The sequence below is a fragment of the Lonchura striata genome, chromosome 4A, assembly GCF_050655825.1.
Source record: "Lonchura striata isolate lonStrDom1 chromosome 4A, ASM5065582v1, whole genome shotgun sequence".
Taxonomy (NCBI): domain Eukaryota; kingdom Metazoa; phylum Chordata; class Aves; order Passeriformes; family Estrildidae; genus Lonchura; species Lonchura striata.
In genome coordinates, this window is record NC_140742.1 from 12,238,732 (window position 1) to 12,264,245 (window position 25,514).

Consider the following 25,514-nt stretch of genomic DNA (forward strand, 5'->3'; position numbering starts at 1 on the left):
GACAAGCACAGCAATCTGGTTTCCAGCTCTACTTCTCTGCCTCTGAGCTGAGGTGGTTTAACCTGTCATTTGTATCATGGTCTCAGATAGATTACAGGGACCAGAACAGAGCAATGCAACTCCTGAATTCACAGCTATTGTGGAATCAGAGAATGTTTGGTTTACAGATCATCTAGCTTCAATCCCCCTGTCATGGAGAGGGACATCTTCCACTAGATCAGGCAGTTCAAAGCTCATCCAGCCTGTCCTAAACCAACAAGGACAATTTGGAGCCATGCACCAGAAAGCTTCTTAGGGTCTGCCTGAGTCATAACCCAGCTCAAGGCTTGGAATGAAATGGGAGCAAAGAAAAGGGAGAAGAACAGATATTTTCTTTAGATTGGTAAGCTATTACTCAGGCTGGTTTAAACATCTCCTCATTCAAATATGAAGGAACAAGGTACCTTTAGAGAAGAGGATGCCAGTTCAATTGATGACTCTTCGAGGCCAAGATCTCGCCTTCTCTCAGCCCGAACTTCTGCATAACTAAAAAAAACCCCAAAACCAAAACAAAACAACAAAACAAAACAAACAAAAAAACCCCACCAAAACAAAACAAAAATCAACAAAAAATTATTTTACAGCTTCTGTGCAGGTAAGCTGCCACAACAAGTGTACATTCATTTTATAACCTGGTGATGATGAACAAGCATCCCATTTTTGCATGGTAGTTCAGATCCCTATGACAATTCCTTGGGCAGGATGAGGTCAGGTCCCTCCTTCTGAGGGTGCACAGAGCTGTGCATGCATCAGAGCTAACATCCTGCACTTCAGTGGAGGCTCCAAATACAAACAGGCAGCTACACAGGTACAATGTAGGAACTGCAAAAACCCCTACAAGTTGCTTCTGGAATTGTGTATTTTCTTCCCTTACTTTTTCCCTCTGAAATAATGAAATATTTACAGTAACAAATGCCACATGATTCACTACTGGGATAAATTAGAGAGGATGTTTCAAAGACTCTCTGAGTGCTCATGCATTGTAGGCACTGAGAAGTGTCAGACTTTAGGGTGATGAAATATTAATGAGCTGCAACCTTAGTGGGAAGCAAGAGAAGTTGCTGAACCGACCTCACTTATGTCATTGTGGCAATGAATTTGCCTGAAAGAACATTTTAACTTTTGTGCTTCAGTAACATATTTTAAGTCTTAACTATCTGAGACAGAACTGAACTTCAAATCTCTTTAGGACTACACTGTTAGGTTTAAGAGGCACTGGAAGCAGAAAGAAGAAACAAGGGCATGTACAATAAATTCAGCCCTTAAAATGAAGCTGAATTCCCTGAAGGATGGCAGAAGTAAGACAACTGAGAAGTAATCTCTCTGTGTAATATTTGCTTATGTTAACACTTCATATATAGTTTATACCACAGATCATAGAATCAATAGAATTTGTGTTGAAAGGGACCTTAAAAATTATCTGTTTCCAAGCCCTCTACTGTGGGCAGAACACCTTCCACTAGACCAGGTTGCTCAGGGCCCCAGCCAACCTGGCCTTGAATATTTCCAGGGATGGGGCAGCCACAGCTTCTCTGGGCTTGCAGTGCCTCACCATTCTCACAAGGAAGGATTTCTACCTAAGATCTAATCTAAACCTATCTCTGACAGTTTGTAGCCATTCCCCCTTGTTCTACAACTCCATAACTCCTTCTCTAGCTCTCCTGGAGCTCCCTTAGGCACTGGAAGAAGCTTTAAGGTCTCTCTGGAACCTTTTCTTCTCCAGGCTGAACAACTCCAGCTCTCTCTTCCTGTCTTCACAGGAGAGGTGCTCCAGCCCTCTGAACACCTTCATGGCCCTCCTCTGGCTCACTCCAACAGACCCATATATTTCATATTTACTAGTGTTTGCTCTTCCAGGTGTTTGACAGAAAAAAATTGATTCTTGACAGTACAAAAATACAGTGAACAATATGTATACTCAAGTTAATAGAGCAAACCAGTGTGTCACTATTTTTCCAAGCCCTTCAGAAAATATATTCTTGCTCTTCACATTGTCTTTTTTGAGACAGCTGTGCTAATCCAGTAGATTCCCCTCTGCATTCACAGAGCATCCTACACATGCACTAACCTCCAGCACGGGCTGAAACTCAGCACAAGCAGCTTCCCACTAGGGGGGGATCCAGGGCTGGATTTGGGTGAGGAATAAAGCCAGCAAGCCAGCAGCTAACTTCAAGTCATAAATATTTAAAGCTCTGATCAAAAGGTTTTGTAGGAGTTATGTGATCTCATTCATGCCCAGAAAGATGTCTGATTCCCAACAGCTTTAATTCTTCCTGTGGCCATGTCATCACTAGGGACAAAAGGGGAATGCAACACACTGATGGATTTGGGCAAAGCTGGCTTCCAGACTTTTGCTTATTTGGTTAACACGAAACAGAACTAGAAAAAGCAATGGCTGTACACTGAGACGTGACACCCTGTGGAGAGTTTGGTGCTTGCTCCTACCTAACTACCAGGTGAGTGCAAACGATGAACTCAGGCTTGGAGTTCCACTGGTGGTAGGTGATGTAGTAGTGTGTCTGCAGCCATATCCACTGCTGCCCTTTGGTCAGGAACCGATAGTAACAGGATTTGCCTTTTCCAAACTGCATCACTGTTGAACAAAACGAGAAAGCAATTTATAGCAAACAGGCATTTTATGGTGCAAAGGTGATCTAATCACCATTCAGTCCCACACCCCTCTCCCAGACTGGGGCAGTGCTAAAATGGTTCTTGAGCTTTAGAAACAAGACAGATGATACATAACCATGTACTCAGCTTTTGTTTGGGGTCATTCCTGCTGACTTTCAGGAGTGCCCTTTGCTAGTTTGAGATTTCTCTTATAACTGATATAACTAGCTACATTCTTATAACTTATAGGCTCCCTGAAATAAGCATAAACAACACTAATTAAATAAATTATTTGCCTTTCATAAGTACATGAAAATGCATTTCAAAGACTTAAGATGTGAAGTAAGAATCCTAAAAATGGCATAAAGCAACAAGATAGTGGAGTTTTAATTGAGGGGTTTCTTTTAAGACCTGGCCTACTCCAACCTGGTATGTATTATCAGGCTATGTCCAGAAAAATTCCAGGTGCTGGAAAATAGTGGGGGGAACTATGTTAAATAACCACACTAATTGTTCCAGACTGCTGGGAGTACAAAATGAAACATGCTCACCTAAAGTACCTGCAGTTAATGCAAAGTAAAATACAAAATTTTTTACAAAGTAAAATGACAAAAAAGGAAGTCAGTCCTGATATTTTAACAAAATAGAGGTGTGCAGGTGAGTAAAAAACCACTTGGGTTAGTGTGGCTTGCTGGGTTTCTGTTTGTCATGTTGACTCTTTGGGCAGACATCTTGCCTACTGTCCAGTGAAATGGGTTTGTTTAAACCATGTTCACACATTAGCCTGAACTTGACTCTTCTGCTTTGTTGTTTTCCTTTCAGGTTGACCAAGCATGAACCATCTTCATCCACAAGGAAACTGTGTTCAGTACTTTTGTATGTAAAGTAATTCTGAATCTCCAGAAGCATTTTAGTAATGAGTAAGTGAGGTTCACAACACCTAATTGTACAGGCAGATGATCCAAATGATGCTCTCAAAAGATGTTTTGGTGAGCTGAGCCTCCTGGCTAACTCCAGAGCCCAGGGGAATGGCAAGACCCCATGAACTGTGACAAATCAACAAAACTCACAGGGTAGAGGGGGGATAATTCTGACTCCCAATCTTTTAATCTCATTTCACTCTGAAACAACCTGTGCTCAAACAAGGTATCTGCCAATTTAGGAAACTTGCACAAAGAGTTCCTGATCTGAGGGAATTCTCAAGATTCCAACCTCCCAGGTAAGTGTCAGCTCTGACAGTCTGCCATGGAAAGGGAGAGTTCCCTCATGTTCCCGATGAAATCTTTTGTAATGACAGCAAAAGGTTTTGCACAAGTGACAAAAGAGATCAGAGACAGACACATTGCAGAGGCAGTGCAACTTACAGTGTTCATGGCACCTAGCAAGAAGCTCCAGGTCATCTGCGTGGTAGTAATCATACCCTGATGTTCCCAGAACCTCAAAGGGTAAATACCCTATAATAGGTGGAGCCCTAGAAAGGAAGCAAAGGGGAGGGAGTGAGCACAAAACCTGACACTTTGACATCCTGGCAGATAAGCTGTGATACCAGCAACAAACACCCTCGTTCACTTGGCAGGGAAATCTGGGGTGGATTTTCTTATATGCAGTGATGCATTCTCATACGCAAACAAAAAACCGACAGCAAGGGAGAGGTAAAAATTGAGAAAATGAAAAGGTGTGTGTTTACTGTTTCACAGCCTATTCATTATGTGGGTGTAGAGAAAGGCATGTACATATGTGAGTGACTCAATTCATTAAGGATGCTTGTGAGACACAGCATGAGAAATGCTATGGCTGATCCTGCACATAACAACTTGGAGCCAGAGTACAATTATCCAGGAGGCTGGATGTAAGTGTCATCTGGGTAGTAACTGTAGAAGAGAGAGTAAGTGGGAAGCTGCAGTGTGTGTCAGGACCAGCTTGGGAAAAAGTAATTGCTCCCCTGGAAAATCTTGGGAAACTGTAGCAACAAAACCTTCCGTGCTAGTAGTAGAGACAGCAATAGGCATGGGGCTGATTTAAGGCTGATTTTGCTTTGGTTGGTAGAGAAGGAATTGAAGTGTTTAGATAGGCATGTTGCAATAACTTACCTCACTGTTCTGCTATCAAGTCTAGATTATCCTTTTTCTAGGCAAAACATGAAATATTTTTAAAGCAGGTATCCTAACACAGCCTTCACCAGAGCCTGATAGCTTATGATTATGAAACAACACTGAAACGTGGGGAGAAAACCACTGGTTTTGTCTCTGCTCCCTGTATCAGCACGTCACTCTCCATCCCCCAGTGCTCAGGTACACTCCTGCCCCAAGCACTCAGCGAGGCAGGACCTGAGCTAACGTGGCTGCAGGATGTGCTGATCGTGTCCACCTGAAGTTCAGTGTGCTCCTCAGGAATAGGGCAAAATTTAAGTAACTCAAAACGGGGCAGGCTGAAGGCAATGGTGCCCATCAAACCTGCCTCTCCTGCTCAGTTGAGTGCTCTTAAGGAAGAAGGCCATAAAGTGGCCAAGACTATGAGGAAAAAGTTCTTTCAGTGGTTTGGATGTATCAATCATGAGTTTCTTGATTATTACTGTGTGAAATTCTCTCTTGGCTGAGCCACCCAGCTCCACATTTTTCCTTTTGAGAGACACAGTGGCCATAGGTTATTCAGCCACAGAGAGCCCAGGCAGGTCTATAACCTCCCTCCTCCCCACAGCTGTGGGCAGTCGGGCACCAAGAAATGGGGGAGAAGGACAATCTGCTAAACAGCAGCCCCAGGAGGGGCAAGGTGTGAGCAGGAGCTCCTGAGTCCCAGCACAAGGGGTCAGCTGGGAGAGCCAGGCCTCCACTTGACAGCAAATCCCTTGGAACAGAATGTGCTGAGCACACAGGGGTCTCTGTCACAATACAGCTTCATTTATTTAAGTAACTTTTCATAGCACTCTGTTCCTTTTCCTCATGTGACCCAGATTTCTGTTAGTGATGATAATATGTGTATTTATTAAAGTGTCCTTGCTGTGTCTTTGGCAGAATGCATCACTGTTTCTCCTATTTTTAATGCCATACTCATATTCAAGACAATAGTGTCTTTCAGATGCACATCAGATAAACATTTAAGCTGATCAGGAAAGTATTATGCTTTCCTGAATATCACCAGAGTTCTTCATAAGAGAAAGCAACCACAAAATGCTCCTCATCTGTCATTTAACAGGAGATGCCTTGTGGAGCAATTTAAGTGTCTTGTTAGCTTAAGTTCTAGCCTTGAGATCTGCAACTTGCTGTGCAAATGGGAATGCACAGTCTTTAGAGAGCCTTTTGGGTGCAGTCTTTTAATTAATGAAGGGAAAATAAGAACAGTACCACAGTGAAGAAGAGAAACAGATAATTTTCTAAGCCAATGGGTTTCTCTTCCTCTACACATATGTACATATATACCCAGAATTCAGATTTTTCCTATTTTTCTCATGTTTATCCAGATCTATGGAATGTTTTTATTGCATCTGTCTTTACTTTGATTTGAATTGTGATCATGACAGCAAAGGTCCTGATTCCAGTTTCTGCTGGGTACCCTCTGTCCCTCAGTGTCAGGCAGCCTGCGGTGATGCAAATCAGCAAGAAAGAGCAACATTTCCCAGTGCCCTGCAGATTATACTGGAGAGAGCTGTGATTAAATGAGACAACTCCCACGATCTCCTGCTCTTTCTTGGGTCTGAGCTCACTGCTTGCATCTGGAGCTGTCACAAACTCTGCCTCAGCATTATCTTTATTTTCTCTCAGTAGCAATGCCTTCCTCTCTGGGATATCAGTGGGACTGGAGCGTCTGCAAGCACCCAGCACAGAGATTCCCCTCTGAGTCATCACCCAGCTTCATCAAAAGACTCTTTGACACGTTTCAAAGTAGCTCCTCCTCACCTTTTTCACAGGAGCTGCTGGGACACAGCCCTGTGGAAAAGCAGCTCACTTCATCAGTGACGTGAGGGGCTTAGGGCTCTTTTACAAATCTTAACATTAATCAGCTGATTCTAAAAAGGTGCATTATCAGGCAGGCCAATTAAAGTCTAACAAAGCCACTCCAGCAAGATCTCATCTCAATTAATAATTATCTGACTGTCCTAAACTACAAATAATCAACTGTAGGGCTGTCACAGGGCCAGTTCCTCCTTGCTTCAAGGCATGATGTGAGGCACACATCTTGTGTTCTATATAAATGAAAGTTATTACTCATTTGTATTTGCTCTCTCTTTTTCTTGCTCTAAATGTGGAGATGGTTTTTATATTTTTTTTCCTCGTCAATATATTTTTTCCTTAGAGCCTTATCTACTAGTCTTCTGTTTCAGTAAAGACTACCTTTGCACAGCTCACAAGGGGAGGGATAATGAAGAAGGCAGGATTTTGCTTATGCACATATGCCAAATACAGAGAAGTAAGAGAGTGAATAAAACCCCTCCAGCTTCTTTTGAAGAAAATTAATCCTGAATTAAGCAGCTTAATAAACTGGTTCCAGTCTGTTTCATTCACCAAGCCCACCACATAGAATTTCTAAAAACAAAATAAAAACCAGTGGATTTTATTATTAAATTGTAGATTAGTTTTTGACAATACAATCATTTCTCAAGGTGAAAAGTCAAAAGTTTGTTGACACAGCAAAAGATTTAGGATTCCTGGAAGCTGCAGTTGAAGAACAAAGGAGCTAAACCAATATGGGAAACTTATTAGGACCCACACTGCTCACTTTCAATGACTTATTATCTTGGCTAAGAGATAAATATTCTTCTAGACATTTTCCATGTTTCTTACTTGCCTAAAATATGGAAAATAGTGAAGCGTTTAAGGATGCCTAAGAGCTAAGTTCAGAGTATTGCTACTCACTAAATTGCATGTAATTAGAACTATTCCATTTGGGATCTCAGGCAATAGGTACACAAAGCTTTCTATTTTTAAACTACAGTTTATTTATTCTTCAGGGACTAAACCCAAATATCTTACCTGTGGTCCAAGAATAAAAACTTCCATTCTAAACTATGCCTTGATGTAAATTCTTCACATGGCTCTTCAACGTTGCAAAGCTCCTGCAAAATAGCGGATACATTCAGACATTTAATTCTATGAAATGACAAAAGTGCCTGCTATCAAAACCTAGCATGCATCTTTTTGCTATAATAAACCATAGCAAAACACAGTGCTTTTAAAGCACTTGGCTTATTTTTCTCTAAGGAATGTGTAAGACTTGATTTACAGATGCATGAACTGATGAAAAATGGCTGAATAGTTTACCTTGAGCTGAATTTCAGAGCTAAGATAAATAGTCAAAGAGTCTCGTCTTGCACTCTCCAGGCAAAATTCCCCAGCTTTTTGCAAATACTGGTATTTGAATATGGATGACAGCTCCAAGTCCAGCCTCTACCTGAGCTGGCTAATGCCCCCTTGAGCAAGCAGCACCAAGGGCTGCTATCCCTGCACCAGTGCCATGGGACATTTACAGCCCAGCAGGAAGAGGCCAGGACACAAATTTTCAGTGTTTGAAGATGCAGATGACTTCCTTACACAAAGGAGTGGTGGATGCACATCTCTGAAGGCTGCAAATTCCCAGGTGGTGTAAGCTGGTCACCTTGTCCTGGAGCTTCCCAGGCTGCCCCCTCCAAGACACCCCATCACAAAACCACCTCTTCTCAAAAGCAGCTCCAGCTTTGTACCTTATCTTTCCAAAATACAGACTTATGCCATCTGCCACTGCCAGCCACAGCCACGTGCTCTCTCCTCTCCTCTCCCTGGGCTGCTGTCCCTGCTGCCAGCCCGGGCTCACCTTCAGGAACTGTGGTGTGACCAGCCGAACAGTCGCCACCAGGCAGATCTGCTCCTCCGTGGCCGCCCTGAAAGCCCGTGCAATAGCTGACTCAAAGCCATTACAGGAGGGTGTAGGCACTGCAAACAACCAGACAATTGATTTAAGAAGAGGAAGGAGAGGTTTCTTCTCCTGTTAAGGCAGGTACAGTGACTGAAGAAACCCAAGCAACAAACTCCTCCTGCCCACAGGGTGCTGCCACACTGATGTTATTGAAAGCACGACCCTTTAGGCTCCAAGCTGCTGTAACCACCTACCCATGGCTTGCAGGGGAGCTTTGCAAGACAGCTTGGAGCAGCTCACAGTGTGCAGCTGCAGCCTCCTCGTCAGCCTTTCTCCAGGCCAACATTTGCAAGATTCAGGATTTTACAGGCACCTCCAAGTACTTAATCTCTGTAAAGTGTCACTTCACTGCCACAAGTGAAACAGAATACCGTGTATTTCCGGCTATTTGAATAAGTAGGCTGCTTTACAATTGGCAGTGGGTCAAACAGAGGCATTTTCAGTCTAGCATCAGCTTTAGGCACAACGTGCAGAAGACTGATCAACAGATTCCCCACCACTTTTGTATGAAAAATATATACCATGTATGCACAGCTTATTCCATCCCTGACAATTATGGGGCATTTTCAGCAGAAACAGAGCCTTTAAGATACTACAGATCAAGGCAATTTAAAGGAGAGAGGTGGAGAGACAAAGGTAGGCTGGAACAGTAACTTACCATGAGTAAAATATTTAAAATCCACTACAAATTTCACATATTCATACATCAGAGGTTCATTTGGATCTAAGCTGCCTCTTGCTAAATGGCAACAAAACTCTATTTGTTTTTCTGCTGAAATGAGAGAAAGAGAGGGAGACACAGACAATGTTATTGGAAGTCTGCACTTTAGCTCTCTCACATATTTAATTTATCTACCAAGTGGTACCTGAGCACACCCTGCTGGGAAGCATCTGATACCCAGAAGTAAATATATAACTACTAGGAGCAATTATCATGTTTCTTCTTGAGGAAACGTATTCTCACCCTTTTTTCCTGTGTTTGCAGTCACTCCAGTAAGCTGAGTGTGAAGCCCTGGCTGTACTGGGTCAGCAGGATTTCCCCTGCTGGATGCAGGATTTCATACAGAGCAGTTACATGGTATTGCAGAACTCTGCTCTGGCACTGCTCAGTCAGACCAAAGGGCACTGAACTCACCCTGAGCCCTTCCATTAACAGTGGAGGGCACTGTGCCAAGCTCTAATCCAGTTTTCTGCCCCAAGTCTGAACTCTATGGATTAGACCACAACCTGAGGGAAACCACCCCCAGGCAGAGCATCACCAGGCTGCTCAGGGCATCACCAGGCTGCTCAGCTCCCAGAATTGCTCAGTGGCTTTGCCAAACCACTGGGAAAAGGGTGCAGGCTCAGCACAGGCTTCATGAAACACAGGTGTTGGGAAGATGCTGCTGCCTGCTCTGGTCCTGAGGACAATTTCTGTGGGGAAGGGACATGGGACAGCAGCCAGCAGTACAGATCCAGATGGATTGTTCAGATAGGAAGGCTGTTCCTTAAGTTACATTAGGGCTTTTCTTGTGTCCTGAGACATGCAAGCTTCCTAAGGAATAATGGTTCTGCTAAAACTGTTTGGGATTTCTCCAAATTTTTTTCCCTTGAGCCCTCACTCCTTTCTCAGGGTTAAGTCTAGTATCCCATCTGGGAAAAAGCATCTACTATCTAAGGGGCAAAGCAAATGGCAAAACAAAGACTGTCCTAGCCAAAGAGCAAGTACTGAGAGCACGTAGGAACATTAGAGATGTGATGCACTAAAACCCACAAATGCAGCAAAACAGAAGTGGCAGGCAAGAGCCAGCTGGAGATCTCTGAGCAGACTTACCTCTGGCAAACTTCTCTGACCGACAGACAAGAGAAGAGCTTACCATTTAGAAAATCAGCTGCAACAGGATCTGTCATGAGCACGTGTGGAGAAAGGAGCTTGTACACCTCGCTCTGCTCCCCCTCAGGCAGAAAGTTCAATATATTTTGGTCCACCAAATCTGACTGATACAAAAGAATGCTTTGTCATGTTCAGCAGTACAGCCTGACACAACCACATGCCTTTTCCCCCTCAGCAGAGCACAGACACTGCCAGTCTTGTGTGGATGCCTAAGACAAGGAAGCCCAGTCAATCTGCAGATGGATCTGGGGCAGAACGTAACCCTTAGACTGTTTTACCCCAGGATTACTATCTATTTGCAAAAAGTTGATTGAGTCACAGATGTTGTCCTTCAGTTCAGACAGATACAGGCTGGAGAAGAAACCCTGGTACCCCAGCAATATAACATGATGAGAAGTGAAACATTTTTCTTTGAAAGCATGACACAGAAGAAGGGGAGTTCCTCCCTACATCTTCCATTTATCTTCAAGGCTGAACATCTGGCAAAATCAGCTTGACCTTCAGGTGATTCAGTGCTCATCAACCCACACATCCTGACTAAAGGGGTTCTGCCAAAATGTCAGCACAGATTTGTTCTTTGCACACATGACATTCAGGTAACTGCATGCCTGAGTTTTCCCTCATATAGGGCATCCTTGGTGCTTCATGCTTGGCACCAGATACAGAGAAAAATGTTTTTGAGGGCCCAAGCTGAAATTTCTGCATCTGACAACTAACTAGTTTCTGGAAGTTCTCCTAGAAAACTCTGAGGCCACACATTTGTCACTAAATACTATGGTCCCAAAGTAGAAAACCCCAATGTCATTCAAAGAGCATAGATACAGTTCTGAAATAATATTTACATTATCTAAGAAGAGCTCCAGCATTTATTTCACAATCATAAGATTTTCCATTAACCTGGTGGGTCAGACACCTCCAGACCTTTAGATGGACAGCCAAGTGATGAGCTATGAGCACACTGATTTTGCATAGCTGGGTTTTTTTAAGCTAACTCACAGACCCTGGGAGAGAATCTGTTATTCACAGGAACTTGAGAAACGCCACAAGAGTTTCTTAATTGACCTTCCACCCACAGTCAGTTCCCTCTTTGGTTGGACAAAACCAATCCCCAGCCCTGCACTGACTGATTGACACTAAGAGGGGAATGAGCCTTCAGTGTAGTGCATGGGCAGAACGTACCGGTAAGTGTCCCAGCAGAGATGAAACACTGTCAGATACATAAATAATAATCCCATCAGTGGTAAGAGCAATGAGAAAGCCATCTAGTGCCTAATGATAATAGGCAGAAGAAAAACAAAAAAAAAAGAAAAAACAAATCAAACCAGTATTATGCAATGGAAAAACTTAAAATATTTTCGACTCATTGATTCTTTAGTGATGCTTCTAACAGCTTAAACCTAGCAGAAATTAGTCAAAGAAATTACATTCAGTGTGGAAAAATAAAAATTACACATGCTGTCTAATTCAACATTCTTTTTATATTCTTATTTTCTCATTCTCATTATTATTAAATTGACTTGTATTTTTCACACAGTGAGCATTTATTTAACATGAAGTGAAACAATGATGCTTAGAATTTCAACACCCACACAATCCTGCTGACTTCAGTCACTTCATTATGTGTTCTGAATTACACAATAGTTAACAAACTCGGTGCGTAAGATGTCAGATATCATCGTGGCAAATACAGCTTTGTGGATGGATAGATGGATGGATAAGCAGAGACAGAAAAATTATACAATGATGTATTTTTAGCAGTTTATGGACAACATGAAAAAGATCTAAAGCCTTATTTATTTTGCTTAAACCACTGATTTGCAAGGCTAGTGACAAAACAATTTTAAGGCTTGTTTTGTTTCCCCTTTCTCATTTGCAGTGGTTTCTGTCCCAGAGTTAAACCTCTCTGTCCCTTTTAAGTCACTGTCTGTGCCTTTCCCCTTGGATGTTGTGTTCTCCCTATTCTTTACAATATCTCCTTGTACCATTTATACAGTATCTGTCCTTATTTTTCTCTAACATCGAGATCTGGGAGGTTTAATAGCTGGTGAGCACTGTGCACAAAGCCAGCTCTTCTGAAGACACAGCTCTGCAGCTTAGCTACAGGGAGTCAAAGATGCAGCATTCACCATCTCCCCCACCTCACTGCCAGACTCTGCCCTTGCTCAAACTGAGTCCTCTCTGGAAAAAACCCACTGATTTTAAGCAAACTGTTCAATGGTCTACCAGAGTCTGGCAAGCCAGCAGTTATTAGAGGGTTTGCTCTCCCCCACCACTTCCAACCTGAGGGGGGAATTTGTTTTGATTCAGCTGGAACAAGCTAGCTCGTTTGGCAAGAGAGATTCCCAGAAAGAACGAACAGACTTTTCCACAGAGGTGAGTCATGACATCCTGATGAAAAGGAGTAACTAAGACACAGCAGCACCTCCCAGCTCAGCCCAGCATACTCCCTTCTTTTGGTGGGGCAAAGAGCAGCAGCTGCCCACGCAGGGCAGGAGATGTCCCTGCCAGAGGAGCATGCAGCACAGACCCAGAGCCACATCCTTCTGAGGGGAGAAATGTGGGTTTGGGGGATGTTTCTAGATCAGCAAAGCATTTTAGAGGTGGGAGTATAAGAGCTGTTTTCCTGAATGCACTTCAAGGCAATTCAAGCAGAAGACAGCAGCACACAGGCAGCAGCTGCAGAGGCAGCACAGGCAGTGCTGCCTGCCTAATGGGATGTGGGAGGATCAGAGCTGCTCTGCTTTTTCCAGGTCCTTTCAAGTTTTTCCTAAAACTGCCAGCTCTAGTGGCTCTTCTGAGAAAAGAAAATTCTCTTTTTCCTCTTTCACCAGGCCAAATCAACCTTGATTCCCTAACGAAAAGCCATTTATTTTTAAGGGGAAGCAATCTTGTTTTTAATTCTCTGTTTGAAAAGCATTTAGTACAACATTGGTCTCTGTCAGGTGTATGTGCCAGCAGAGTAGAAATCATTAACATTGGGACCTACAGGTGAAAAAGAACTGTATATCCCTGAACTACTCCACTGAACTGATTATTTCTCAGTAATCTATTTAATTTCTTCTTACCTCTAACATCAACTGGGTGAACTCCTCGTTGCTAAGAAATGAAGGCTTCCAGTCTTGTCTAATCTGACAGGCTTCTGTCTGTGCTGTGATTTCTTAAAGAGAAAATATCAAAAAAGCAACATGACTCATGCTACTTGAATTTTTTTTTCACTTTCAAGTAACACTAGATTTCTTTAAAGAGGCTGTGAGAGAAATCATCTTTTTATCATGCTTCACATAAAGCTTTCTTGCACGCAACAGTCATTTTCCATGCCATCATGATACAAATGTGTTAGAAATCAAGAAAGGGAAATGGAGACATTTTAGGTAGCCTGAAGATAACCTTAAAAAATTAAGATCAATGGGTTAATTTTAGAGTAGTAGAGCATCCTTGTGAGCAAAGGGTGTCTGCAATTCTGGAGCTGTTTCACAGCTGCTCTTGTGAGTGCCCAGGCAATAGGACAGGCTTATCTCCTAATCCAAGAGACCTGGGAAGATGGCATAGAATACTCTCTCCCTGAGTTTTGTAGCAGGTGCTGTTCCTCAGCTTTTCTTTTTGGGAGTGCACAAAGCAGGCCAGGGGATACGGAGGCCAGTGAGGGGAATGATGCATCCACAGCAGAAAGCACAGAGCACTGCATCTTTTCCAATCTGTCTGTGTTTAACTGGGCAGCAATGTACTCAGCCCCAGCCCTTCTCCTGCCCCTCGCTCAGGCTCGTGTCCTCTCTGGGTGCTGAGATGCTTGGAAAAAACAGTTTGTATTTTCTGAATGGAAACTGGCTGCTGGGCAGATGCAGGGCCAGCACCCTCCTTTCTGAACCACCACCCCAGTACCTTTCTGCTTCTGTAGGAAGTCGATGGTCCTCTGCAGTATTGTGGACTTGTCCATCTTGAGAGGGTGGCCGTGGCCCTGCAGCATCGTGCAAAGCTCCTTAATGAGGACATTGAACTGGTCCCTCCTCTTCTTCTCAGATTTGTTGCGTGATGCCCTGGGTGACAAAAACATAAATGTCACTAAGCAGAATAAAGGACCTACAGCACAAACCAGGGTGAGGTGATCTACCTTGCCCCACCAAAACACTTGAAATACAAGAATGTAAACTCTTCTGAGAATGTTTATTTGTTTAAAATTGGGTTTGCACACAAAGATTTTGCTGGTACTTAGAGCCTTGTAGCAAAACTAAACTCACCAGCAGCAAGGAACTCCTGGAGGTAACACATATTTGGGTTCATTTGGGAAAGATCACATCCTTACATACATTTCAGCAACAATTCCCACTGTTTCAAAAGCAGTGATAGTGAAGGTGTTATAGAAGAAATTCCCCCAGTAAGAGAAAAGTATGTTCATGCATATTCATGTTTTGCTCACTTAAGTTTTATGGATTTTTGTTTTACAGTTAGTACACACAGATATAAATGTCAAAATGTGAAGGATTTCTCTGATTTGCACTTGCAAAAGGAGCTTATCAGGAGACAGCACTGTGCAGAGGCAACTAAACTGCAGAATAACATCTTGTTTGTGGTCTTGAAAATCTACTGCTGTGATATATGAAACTGGGAATGTTACAGGTCTGGCTGCAGAACTACAACTAGTTTTCAGTTCACAAATCAAGAATATTTATTAGGCTTTTCCCCTCCATTAAAAACAATAAAGGAGAGAGTAAATCCATTTAGTTTCTTCCAAAGTGTTCTTTCCCATGCTCATATCTGAGATAACACTTTTCATACAACCTCTTCCAGTAGTAATTAATTTGCTTTACAAGTATATTCATGATGATACATGCTTCCTGTGATCTAGACTGAGGGTGGTATGCAGAAAGCATTTCCATTCATATTCAGGTTGGCATTTGGATGTTTCCAGATCCAGCACTCAAGTTCACAGCCATCTCTGTTTTGGCACTAGTGCACAATGACTAAACAGAACTGAGCCAAGTGCTTCTCTGGCAGGAGATTAAGTCAGGCCTGTGCTAAAGCTAAGGGAACTCTACCCCAGGTGGGCAGAACTGCTTGATGCCAATAAAATCACAGGTCAGGAATCCTACTTCAAGACAATAAATAGCAATGGGACAATGGGATAGCACAAGATCCTGAGGGCACAGCAGTGTAATTTAAGGACCACTCAGCCAGATAACCCATTGTAGGGGTGGCCAAACTCTGTGAGAAGCCTGAATGGTGACTTAAATTATGCTGCTTGTGGTCAGCTACACACAGCCTGTAAACTGTGTGGGAGCTTTGCCTCTGACATCAGTGGGGTCAAGTTCATTGTCAAGCACTGGATAACACAACATTTACAGTTCTCCTCCAGGAGTGCATCCTGTCATACCTCTTTGCCCTGTCCTTCTCATCTTCATCCATCAGTTCGCTTACACAACACAGGGCTCTGCAAGGAAAACACAGAAATACTTACTGAGACATATTCCCTGATCTTGCTAAGAATGTCCAAACATGGAGTGTAGTGGTTTATACCCAAAGACTAGGATGTTTCAATCTTCCCATTCCCAGATTCCCCTTTTGGTATGTCTTTCCTTGCTTGTTCAGTCAGCTACCAAGGCATGAGAAGTGAGACTGCTGCCACGTGCCCAAACATCCATCTACAAGGACTTTAAAAGGAAAGTCTAAAATCTAGCAGCCCCTCAGCCTGCCTTTGTCCTGCCCTCTGAGCCAGGATGGGGAATCCTGCTGAAGCACCCATCTCTGCACAGGAATCAGTATCTTCCTGGCAAATGCAAGAGCAAAAGAGAGAGAAATCTGACCTGGTGTCTGCTGGTCCTGTTCTGGGAAACCACACAGGCTGATTTCAATCACTGCCTGCCTTGATTGAAACATATCTGAGATTTCCAGTGGAAAGACACAGGAGAAAGAAACTGTGCTAATCCCCTAAAGGATTTGCATTAGGCAGCAGCAGCCTGCTAGCAGGATATCTAAGAGATGAGATGATGGACAGGTTCATCCAGAGCATCCTGCAGCCAATTGCATCCAGCTGCTTGTGCTGCTGGGCTTCTCCCACATCACCTGAGCTGCGTCCTAGGATTCATACCCAAGGCTTCAGTTTAAAATATCCTCACCTGCCACTAACCAGGGAAGGAGAAGAGTTGGCAACAACTCCCAGTAAGGACACAGGACTCTCAAACCCCATTGAATGATGGAAAATTCAACACAAGGGCAACTTTTTTGCTGGTGACTTGCTTTCTGTGACTCAGGGCTGAGTCTGAGGGACAGAGAGCCAGGGAGGTGCAGCTGAGGCAGCTGCTGTCACTCCACACCACATTGCCCAGGTCAGCTCTGCTGGATTGCACCCCTTCAGACACCTCCAAAGAGGAAACCACACCCATCCCCACCACCAGAACCAATCTGCTCCCCACCTCCACTGAGCACTTTCCCTGCAAAACGCCCCATGCTGCCCAGAACTCAAGGGGCATTTTTCAATAGGTACATCCAAAAATTTTTCTCTGTTTAGACACTACTCCAAGTTCAAACAACTCGGTAGCTATAAAAATAACACAAAACAGAACCACCCACAACTGTCAGGAAGTCAGGAATGCTGCTCATAGCAACAGCTACAAAATTTTATCCTTCCTTCCCTGCTCCAGGGCAAGGATCTCCCTCCCTGCAGATGACCTGGGCAGAAGATACTGTATGAATTCTCTTGTTATGAATGCATTCCATAGAGAGGGAGTGGTTCTCACTGCCTGAGTCACTAAAAGCTACAAGCCAAATTAGAAATTACCTGTTCTATTCCTCAGATTCATCAGTCCAGACTGACAGAGTGGGATTAGTGCTTCTTATCACCATGTAAATAGAGATGGAGAAAAATTAATCCTGGAAGGAAAAGCAAGTCCAGTTAGAACACAGTTGCAGGTAAGACTTAGCCTAGACAGCTGCAATCACCTCAAGCTGAGAAAAGTCTGCTATCACAAGTTAGAACCATGCTCAGGTATGACTGATGAAAGCTCAGCAAAGAGATGGGAGTTGGACCAAGTTCTTGGGCTTCTGGCTCTGTGGCACAACCTACTGCCACAGAAGCAGCCTGGGAAGGCCAGTGTGACCTCCCATGTCCAAAAAGCTGTGTGACCCAGCAGGGTGGCAGAGTGGCCCTACTGGCTTGGAGCCACTGAGGATCAACTGGAGTTCTTCCAAAGTATGACAATTTACCTGGTGTGCTGTGAAAACCAGAAGTATGACCTGTGCCTCATCTATCAAATGTTGCAACCAAAGCCTCCTTCAAGACAAGCATGATCAGCAAAGTCAGCACAAGCCACAACCACCCACCTGTGAATGGATTCAAGTCTTCCCCTTAATACTTGCTACTGATGGGACACGCAAAATCTTGGGAAAATATCATATAACTCCTGACACTCTCAGTGAAGCTACAACTGGAAACAGCTCCTGCATAGCAAACTTCAGCTCAGGGGATCTGCTGTGTCTGTTCTCACAGTGGTGCTACCCCAGACATGCTTTACTCAGTTCAAAAGGAGTGTGTGACCTTATGTGTTACCCTGCAGAGCTGAGGCTCCTGTCCCTGCTGCTCATCCCTCACTGCTGTTCTGTCCAAATCACTCAGTTGTTTCTTCTCTAGAAGAATGTCTCCTACAGAGGATTTGGTGACTGAGCATAAGTTCAAAAATACACAGATATAAAGAAAAGTATTTTTAAAGCAATGGGTTAAATTATGAAAAAATGCTTGTGGATACACAGAAAGATCAATCAAAAATTATCAGGGAACGTTCTTTGTGTGCAGACTTGACCATGCAAAAATTCAGCTAAAGAAAAGGGTTTTTCCCAAGTCTGGAGTGAAAAGCATTATTTTATAGAAACTGTATTTTATGGAAACTTTGCCCACAGGTTGTCTAACAACTGAAAGCTCCCAGGAAGCCTGGTGGGTTTCCTGCCTCATTAGAATGGTTGGCCTCCCATCCAGCTGGAATAGCAGCAAGTGGAGGGAAGCTGTTTGGTCACCAAGAGTCAACAATACAGCTAATGCTCTCTGAGCCTCAACTGGGAAATGAAGTCTGGATTCTCCAGTCTCCAGGAGGAGCTATCATGTCAGGGACAGAGGAATGAGGCTTCCTAATGAATGTGAGCAAAGCCCTCAGCCAACACCAGACTTGGAAGAGCTCACAGAATAAAAGCCATAAAGAATTCACAGGCCCAACCACATAGAGCAGCTTTTTCATGATGCAGCAGGACGGTGAGCAAGAAAAAGTTTTAGCAGAAGACACCTAAGGACAAAATAATCTTAACTGGATTAAGCACTTCAGGGCTGCATTTAGCTAAGTGCTTTTTGTCTTGTTGTAAGACAGAGCTAAATATAGTAACCAGAATACTTAAGAATAGTTTCATAAGGATTGTATACATTCCTCAGCCAGCTAAGACACTTAGCACTACTGACAGCAGTATGTCTGCAGGTTAAGAGTATTTTAAATAGATCCAGATAGAATCTCTTTGACCTTAACTGCATTAACCAGAGGGATCAAAATTTATTTATTGCCTCCTGAAAATCCCCTTCTGTAACGCTTTAAGAGAGCAATTCCAGAACTCTGCGGGCAGGTAAAGAGGAAACTTGTCAGTGCTCCTGGCATTGTTTCTCACCCCCTACAACAGGTGAGGATCAGGTTTCTCACAAAGCAATGCACATCCATCACTGCTTAATGCCCTCTTTCAGGGGAAATTATTTTTTCCTTCCTTTGTACAGGGAGTCTCAAAAACCACTCATAGCATTCTAAGGGTACATTATACATCAGACTTTTCAAATATCACAGCTTTTGAAGTTGTTTCTAGGGTTACAGAAAGTGTAATGTAGCCAAATGACAGCCTTCACAAGACAAATGGACTTTGCAGTCAACAACTAATAGTTAAAGCATTATTCCGTGCTATCTGCTATATTCTGGCACATTTTTTACTGAAGAGAGAATGGCAGAGGGAGAGAAAACAGCAGAACTCTCTGACTTCAGGAGCTATCTAAAACTGCAAACCTGTGAGTAAAGAAAATGTTTATTTATTGACTTGCTACAAGCCATCAAAATATTAACATTACCTTAGGATAATTCTTAATGGAACAGTCAGATTTGTGTCCTGAAACCAGCAGTTCCTATGAATGTTTCATTATAGGTTAAATTTTAGTTATTTGGTTATGACACGCGTGGCAAGGCAGAGATATTTCTGTGAGAGATGCTGCCCATTTCTTTGTCATCAGCAATGAATAAAGCTTTCACCTAAAAGTGTCCCTGAATCCAGATGATTTGATTGCTTTTTCCAGCTATAACAACTGGTCTAATGAAAAACATTCTCTATGCATAGAAACTTTGTTCTGCTTTTATTTGAGTTTCCATAGAATTTCTCATTAAAGAATTTTGCATTAACTCATACAGCAGTTAGGGAGTCTTCAAATCTATACCATAGGAAACACTTTAATTATGGAAATGTGCTGTGCTAATAATTTTCACAGACTTTGCATGCAATAAACTCACCAGAGAGCCCTTAATTACAAGATACAGCACTTCGTGGCACAATGCAGTCACAAATAAGAGAGATAACACATTCTCCAGCAATATGTTTTACACGTCAGTACACCAATGTTTCATTATTCTTGAGGCAACAGGAGGGCACAACTGTGGTTGGCAGCAAAACAGCTGATTTCATTTTTAAAAGGCAGAATTTAACCTCTTCACTAAAGTGCTGGTTCAACTCTAAGATGCTTATGTAGATGGCATTTGAAAACCCAAGCAGTGTGGCTGGGTCCCTGTGGCTGTTCAGCACAGGAAGGATCAGCATCTCTGCTGATGCCCAGCAGCCCTGAAGGCACAGCCTGGCTGTGCCACTCACCCCATGCTGCCAGCCACCCTCCTGTCACACAGACAGATGTTTGCCCCAGTGTCACAGAAGTGGGCAAGAGCAGCAGCAGCAGCTCAGCACTGCTCTGGCATCCCCATCTGCCACAGCACCCACAGGGCACGGCCTCACCACTGCTGTGAGAAACACAGAAACACAGAGACCTAAACCAGGTGTGGCAAAGGAGTTGCATATCTGTGTTATTTGATCTGCTTGCTAAATTTTTTCTGCCTCTATTTCATCCTCTCCTTTCCTTGCCATGCCTTGCCTTCTGTTCTTCACTCTTTTCTGCCCTTCCCTCACTTATTGGATCACCATTCAGAGAATTGGATCTCTTTTGAATATGGTTTCTCTCCATCTTGTTCCTTATATGACCTGCCTTGATCTTTCCATTGCTATTTCTTCTCTATGTTCTTCACTTTCTTCTTCTGGAAAGAGAAGGAATGTACAGTGATCTCAGTTTTGACAAGTACCCAGGCATCTCATGTTGGGAACTTGGCTTGCCCAGGTCTGAGGCACACAGGACTGACAGCTTCCCTCTATGGACACACCACCTGAGGAATCAAGCTGTGTCCAGCCCCAGGAGCACTGGGTCCTGCCCTGCCTGGCAGCTCCCAGTCCCAGTTTCAGACCCTCTTTGGAGGAACTGGGATCTCCCTCAGGTCAGTGGCAGAGCTCCAAGCTTTACACAAGCATCCATGGGAAGGGGTCCAGCAGAGCACACCACCCACAGCAGCCACACACTCTGCATCTCTTTGGGGCTACCATGACTCTACTTGGACTTTCACACATCTTTGTTTGCTAGAACGTGGCTGATGGTGGTCGCTGGGGGAGAGAACCAAATGTTCTGGGTTTCCCCTTTGTTAACTTGCCATAAGTGGACTTTTTGTGCTACTATTGTACCTGTTGCATCCCAAAACACTTATCTACAGCATACTCTCCCCTGGTTTATTGAGCTCTAAATTTAGCTTGTTACCTGTGACAGATTTATGACTATATTTATTATAGCAACTCCAGACAGAAGCTAAAAAGTGTCCAAAGAAAATGGATTTTACAGAACAATTATACCATAGAAAAGGCTGTAATGGAACACTGTGATTCAGCACAAAAGTGAAATGAAACATGCAGGCAGGAACAATGGTGGTGTGTTGGATTTTTTGTGTTTTGTTTTTGTTTTGGTTTTTGTTTTGTTTTTAACCAATTTATGGTGCTTCTGCAAAACGAAAGGCAGAAAAGGATTAAAAACTAACAGATACTTGAAAAGAAAAGATAACTGGAACATTTTGTTCTCTAGGATTTTTGTCAGATCCTGGAGAAAATAGCTGTCCAAGTTTGCTCTGTTCTAGCAAATTGCTGAACCTTGCAGGGTAAAGATGCAACATTGTAGAATATTATTCAAAATGTCTCTGGGGTTTCTGTAACAAGAAGAACATGCATCTAATTAATTCTACCAATTTGTCTAATGGCCCCTTAAAATTCCCAAAACATGGCAAAAAGCAGAATGCTGATTCACAACCCTAAGAAATACAAAACTGTACTTTTAGCACAAGCAAAATAATATTTCTTCTGCAGTCTTGGATGTATACCTGTGTTCATTTGTTGCTATTCAGTTACTACAGGAAAGGTAAATAAATGTGTCTTGTGATATGAAATGCTGATATCCAACCTATAAACAATTCTTTACCACACCTGACTCAGACAAAGACACAAATAATCCTCAAATAATAACAGGACTCTCCCTCACACGGGATGAGAACAAAGGTAGTTGCTCACAGTCAATCCTTCAGCAGCAGTTGAGATTATGTATTTTCAGGGAACTACTTCCAGGAAAGGTACACAGAGCTAAAGAGAAAGGAGGAATATTTAAAGTGAATGGTCAAAAGTCTTTTGAACAGAATATTCTCCAAAACTTCCAGCTCTTAAATCTCTGTTTCTAGCTGATCCAAATGATGCAAATGCATGTGTGTGGGGGTGAGTGCATAAACACATATTTTACTTCAGCGCAATTTGCAAAAAAAATAACGAGTGCAATTTCTACCCAGGGAAGCAGTGGTGGCAGTCAGGATGAGTCCTGCAGTGCTCTTGGGAGTCAAGTAACCATTGCTGCTGGGAGCATGGGAGGGGAGGTGAGCAGAGAGCCCTTACTCCTGCCTCAGGTCACTCCCATCATATTCACTTTTCTGGCAAATCACAGAGGAGTGGGGGGTGTGGGAAGGTTAACCCAATAAAATTCAGCAATGAAAACAGTGACTTAACAAGCTAAAAAAATTCCTCCCAAAGCTATTGATTCTCCAGCTTAAAACAATTACACCATCTGATCAGCAACCCAGTGTCGAAATTCTGGCTCGTTTCAGGGTTTCATTCAGAGGAGTATTAACACTATCAGAGCCAACTAGCAAAGGTCAGCTGTGAAAGAAGCCAGCACTCTGCTCTGTGTGCTCTGAGTGTTATCTCCTGCAGAGCTGCCTGCAGAGCTGTGCTGGGCACCCTGACCCCTCCTGCTCCATTTCCAGGGAGCGCCAGCTGGAGCAGGGATCAGCTCCTGCCAGGTGCTGTGCATTACTCCCACCAAGAGGACACAGCTCAGCAACTGCACTGGTGGCATTCACTGAGGTCCTTGGGTCCTTTTGCAGTTTTGGATTTTGTTTTGGCAACAAGGTAGGTAGGAGGACAAACATGTCAAAGCTGCCTGTTTGGATGCATCACCCTGAAATCCCTCTTGTAATTCCTCTTCTATTTACTACGGGTCAAACTCATCCTAAGCAGAGAGCTACATGAAATCTGTGTGTCATTAAACAGCCTACCTTTATGCCTTTGAGCTCTCCCTGTCCACAGAATAAATGCAATCATTAGATAGTAAAGAAAATCAGTGATCTAATTAAACTAAATACCTTCTCCTCTACTTTTCTGAATAAGAGAACACTCCCAGCAGCTACCAGTTCATTGAAAGAGGCAATAATAGCATTCATGTCCTTAGCTGTTCTCTTTTTCTCTTCAAAAAATACATTTTTTGTGTTGTTTCTTCTTTGCCTTTCTCTATCTTGTATATAAAATACATTTCAGATGCTCGAGGATGGTACAGATAAGGAGATGAGCACTTGTGCTTTGTGTTTGCTTGTGCTGGAGGTTGACTCATATTGCAAAAAGGCCTGAGGGGCTGCTTGCTCTGCACAGTAAAAGCAGAGGCCTTCAATTGGGTCAGAAGTGAGTCCTAGGTGGTTTCAGGACCACACTGCAGAAGTGCTGTGCTGCAGTGGGGCAACACCACTGAGTATGACTTGGCTTCATGATGCATCTACTCCCAGCCTGCAAGACCAGCAACTGGTAGGAGCTATTTGTGGGCTGGAGGATTTTCTTTCAAAAGTGTCTTCTGTCTACAAGCATTACCCCATGGCCATGGCTCTACAAGTGTGCTTCAGCTCATTTCAAAGCCTGACAGCAGCCACAGTCTACAGGAGTCAGGATGCAGCCATGAAGTGATGCACTCCCCATCTCTGAAAGCAGGAAGAGCCTAGCAGCTCCCAGCCCTGTTCAGGAGAGGAGCTTGATGCTACCAGGGCTCTTCCACTGTCTGAGCAGATGTTTAGCAGAACTGCTCCACACCTGCACAAAAGAGCTGCCCCTCTCTGGCATGCTCAGACTGACTGTGTGTGACACAAACCAGACTGTGAGAAGCACACAGCTTGCCACACCTGCATCACCCTGACTGCCATCAGCCCTAAGTCTCTGGGTCCCCCTTGCAAGGAAGGGCAATTCAGGTGCTCCTCTGCTGCTGCTGGAATGGGTGGGAAGGCAGCTGGATGGGCTGGTGCTGCACAGTCAGCCTGCAGACAGCCAGCAGCCTTTGGCCCCCTCAGTTCTGCACTTCTGCAAAGTCTGGGGAGCCCTTCAGCTGGTGAACTCTTGGAAGTTTGGTTCTTGTTCAACATCCTTTGATTTCTACTGAACAATGTCTACTTTTCTGACTCTTTGCAAGCAGCTGCTGCCATCCTTTCTCCTGTCTAATGCTTTTACCTCAGGAAATCTCAGCACACTCTACAAACAAAGTTATCCATCCTTGTTGTACAAATGAGAAACAGCAGCACACATTTTACTTCTGTCTCCTTTTTACAAGTGTCCCAGTTTTGGGAATCTGAATTTGAAACAGTGAATGAAACAGTCTAATTTTCAGTAATGCTGAAATCCAGCATAAGCACCTACAAATACTGAACATTTTGGAAAATCTTGACCTAAATCATTGACCCAAGGTCATGCAGCAGAGTTAAGAAGTGAATCCAGATGTCCTGATGATTAACTCTGTCTACTGGCATTCAGTCAAGTCCTGCCTCCTAAAATAAGCTTCCTGAAGCATCTAAGACTACAGTCTTAGAACTCCCCTAAACACCCAGCACTGGTAAGACCTGATTTTCAAATGAAGAAGGGGGGAAAAACCCCAGGTCATTATTTTTTTCTCAAGTGATCACTGAATGACCAATGAAAGGGCAGCTCAGAGTCATTTGATCTCAAACTTCTTCCTATAAATAAAAAAGGGAAGATTCTTCTCCCTTTTCAAACAACATGAAGAAAAAATGTTCTGCCTCAGTAATTCTAGACCTGAGTAATTAAATCTGCTCTCTGTTGCAATCTGTTTCCCATGTGTATCACCAACCTGGAATTTCTGGAACTCAATACATAAGGAAGCGATTCAATAAAAGGAAATACTACAACAAAAGGATTAGAGATAGGTCTGAACCAGACTGAAAGAGTCCCTATATCAGAGAAGAATCCAGTTCCTTATCCAGAGATCAACTTTTCAATTTTGGCCAGTATCTCAAACCAAACACTGCAAAAACAATGGATCTCCCAGAATCAGACCACTTCTCACCTCTGGTTCAGGGGCAGAAGAAAGGAGGGAACAAGTTGAGGAGACTTATGTGGTATTGCAGCAGAAGTGGAACAGCACTACCTGTCTGTACAGTTTAGCTGCTCGGCAGAATAGAATAAACCAGAATATTTCAGTTGGAAGGGACCTACAATGACCAGCTAGTCCACCTGCCCGACCAGGGTTGACCAAAAGTTAGTGTGGTATTATGGGCATTGTCCAAACGCCTCCTAAATGCTGTCAGGCTTGGAAACTCGACAATTCCTCTCCAGGAAGCCTATTTCAGTTTCTGACCACCCTCTCCTTAAAGAAAGGCTTCCCAATGTCCAGTTTATGTAAAAGACCTGTGAGAAAATGATAAAGAGCTTTACT

At 43.3% G+C, this 25,514-nt stretch overlaps 1 protein-coding gene across 12 annotated transcripts in view; it reads right to left on the reverse strand.

The window, feature by feature from the left end:
• The window catches only part of PASD1 (PAS domain containing repressor 1), a 109,972-nt gene that overhangs the window by 11,986 nt on the left and 72,472 nt on the right, over window positions 1-25,514 (reverse strand). For 8 of the 12 annotated variants that reach the window (XM_085570895.1, XM_085570891.1, XM_085570900.1 and 5 more), the window contains 12 exons: window positions 17,181-17,272; window positions 15,777-15,833; window positions 14,288-14,442; window positions 13,474-13,565; window positions 11,588-11,677; window positions 10,392-10,512; window positions 9,194-9,307; window positions 8,434-8,552; window positions 7,617-7,699; window positions 4,014-4,120; window positions 2,485-2,632; window positions 444-525 (listed from right to left, as the gene is read on the reverse strand). In XM_085570895.1, the coding sequence (XP_085427021.1) occupies window positions 444-525; window positions 2,485-2,632; window positions 4,014-4,120; window positions 7,617-7,699; window positions 8,434-8,552; window positions 9,194-9,307; window positions 10,392-10,512; window positions 11,588-11,677; window positions 13,474-13,565; window positions 14,288-14,442; window positions 15,777-15,808 (1,143 nt within the window). In that variant the 5' untranslated portion in view covers window positions 15,809-15,833; window positions 17,181-17,272. The other 4 variants (XM_085570899.1, XM_085570898.1, XM_085570902.1 and 1 more) reach the window with 4 other exon arrangements.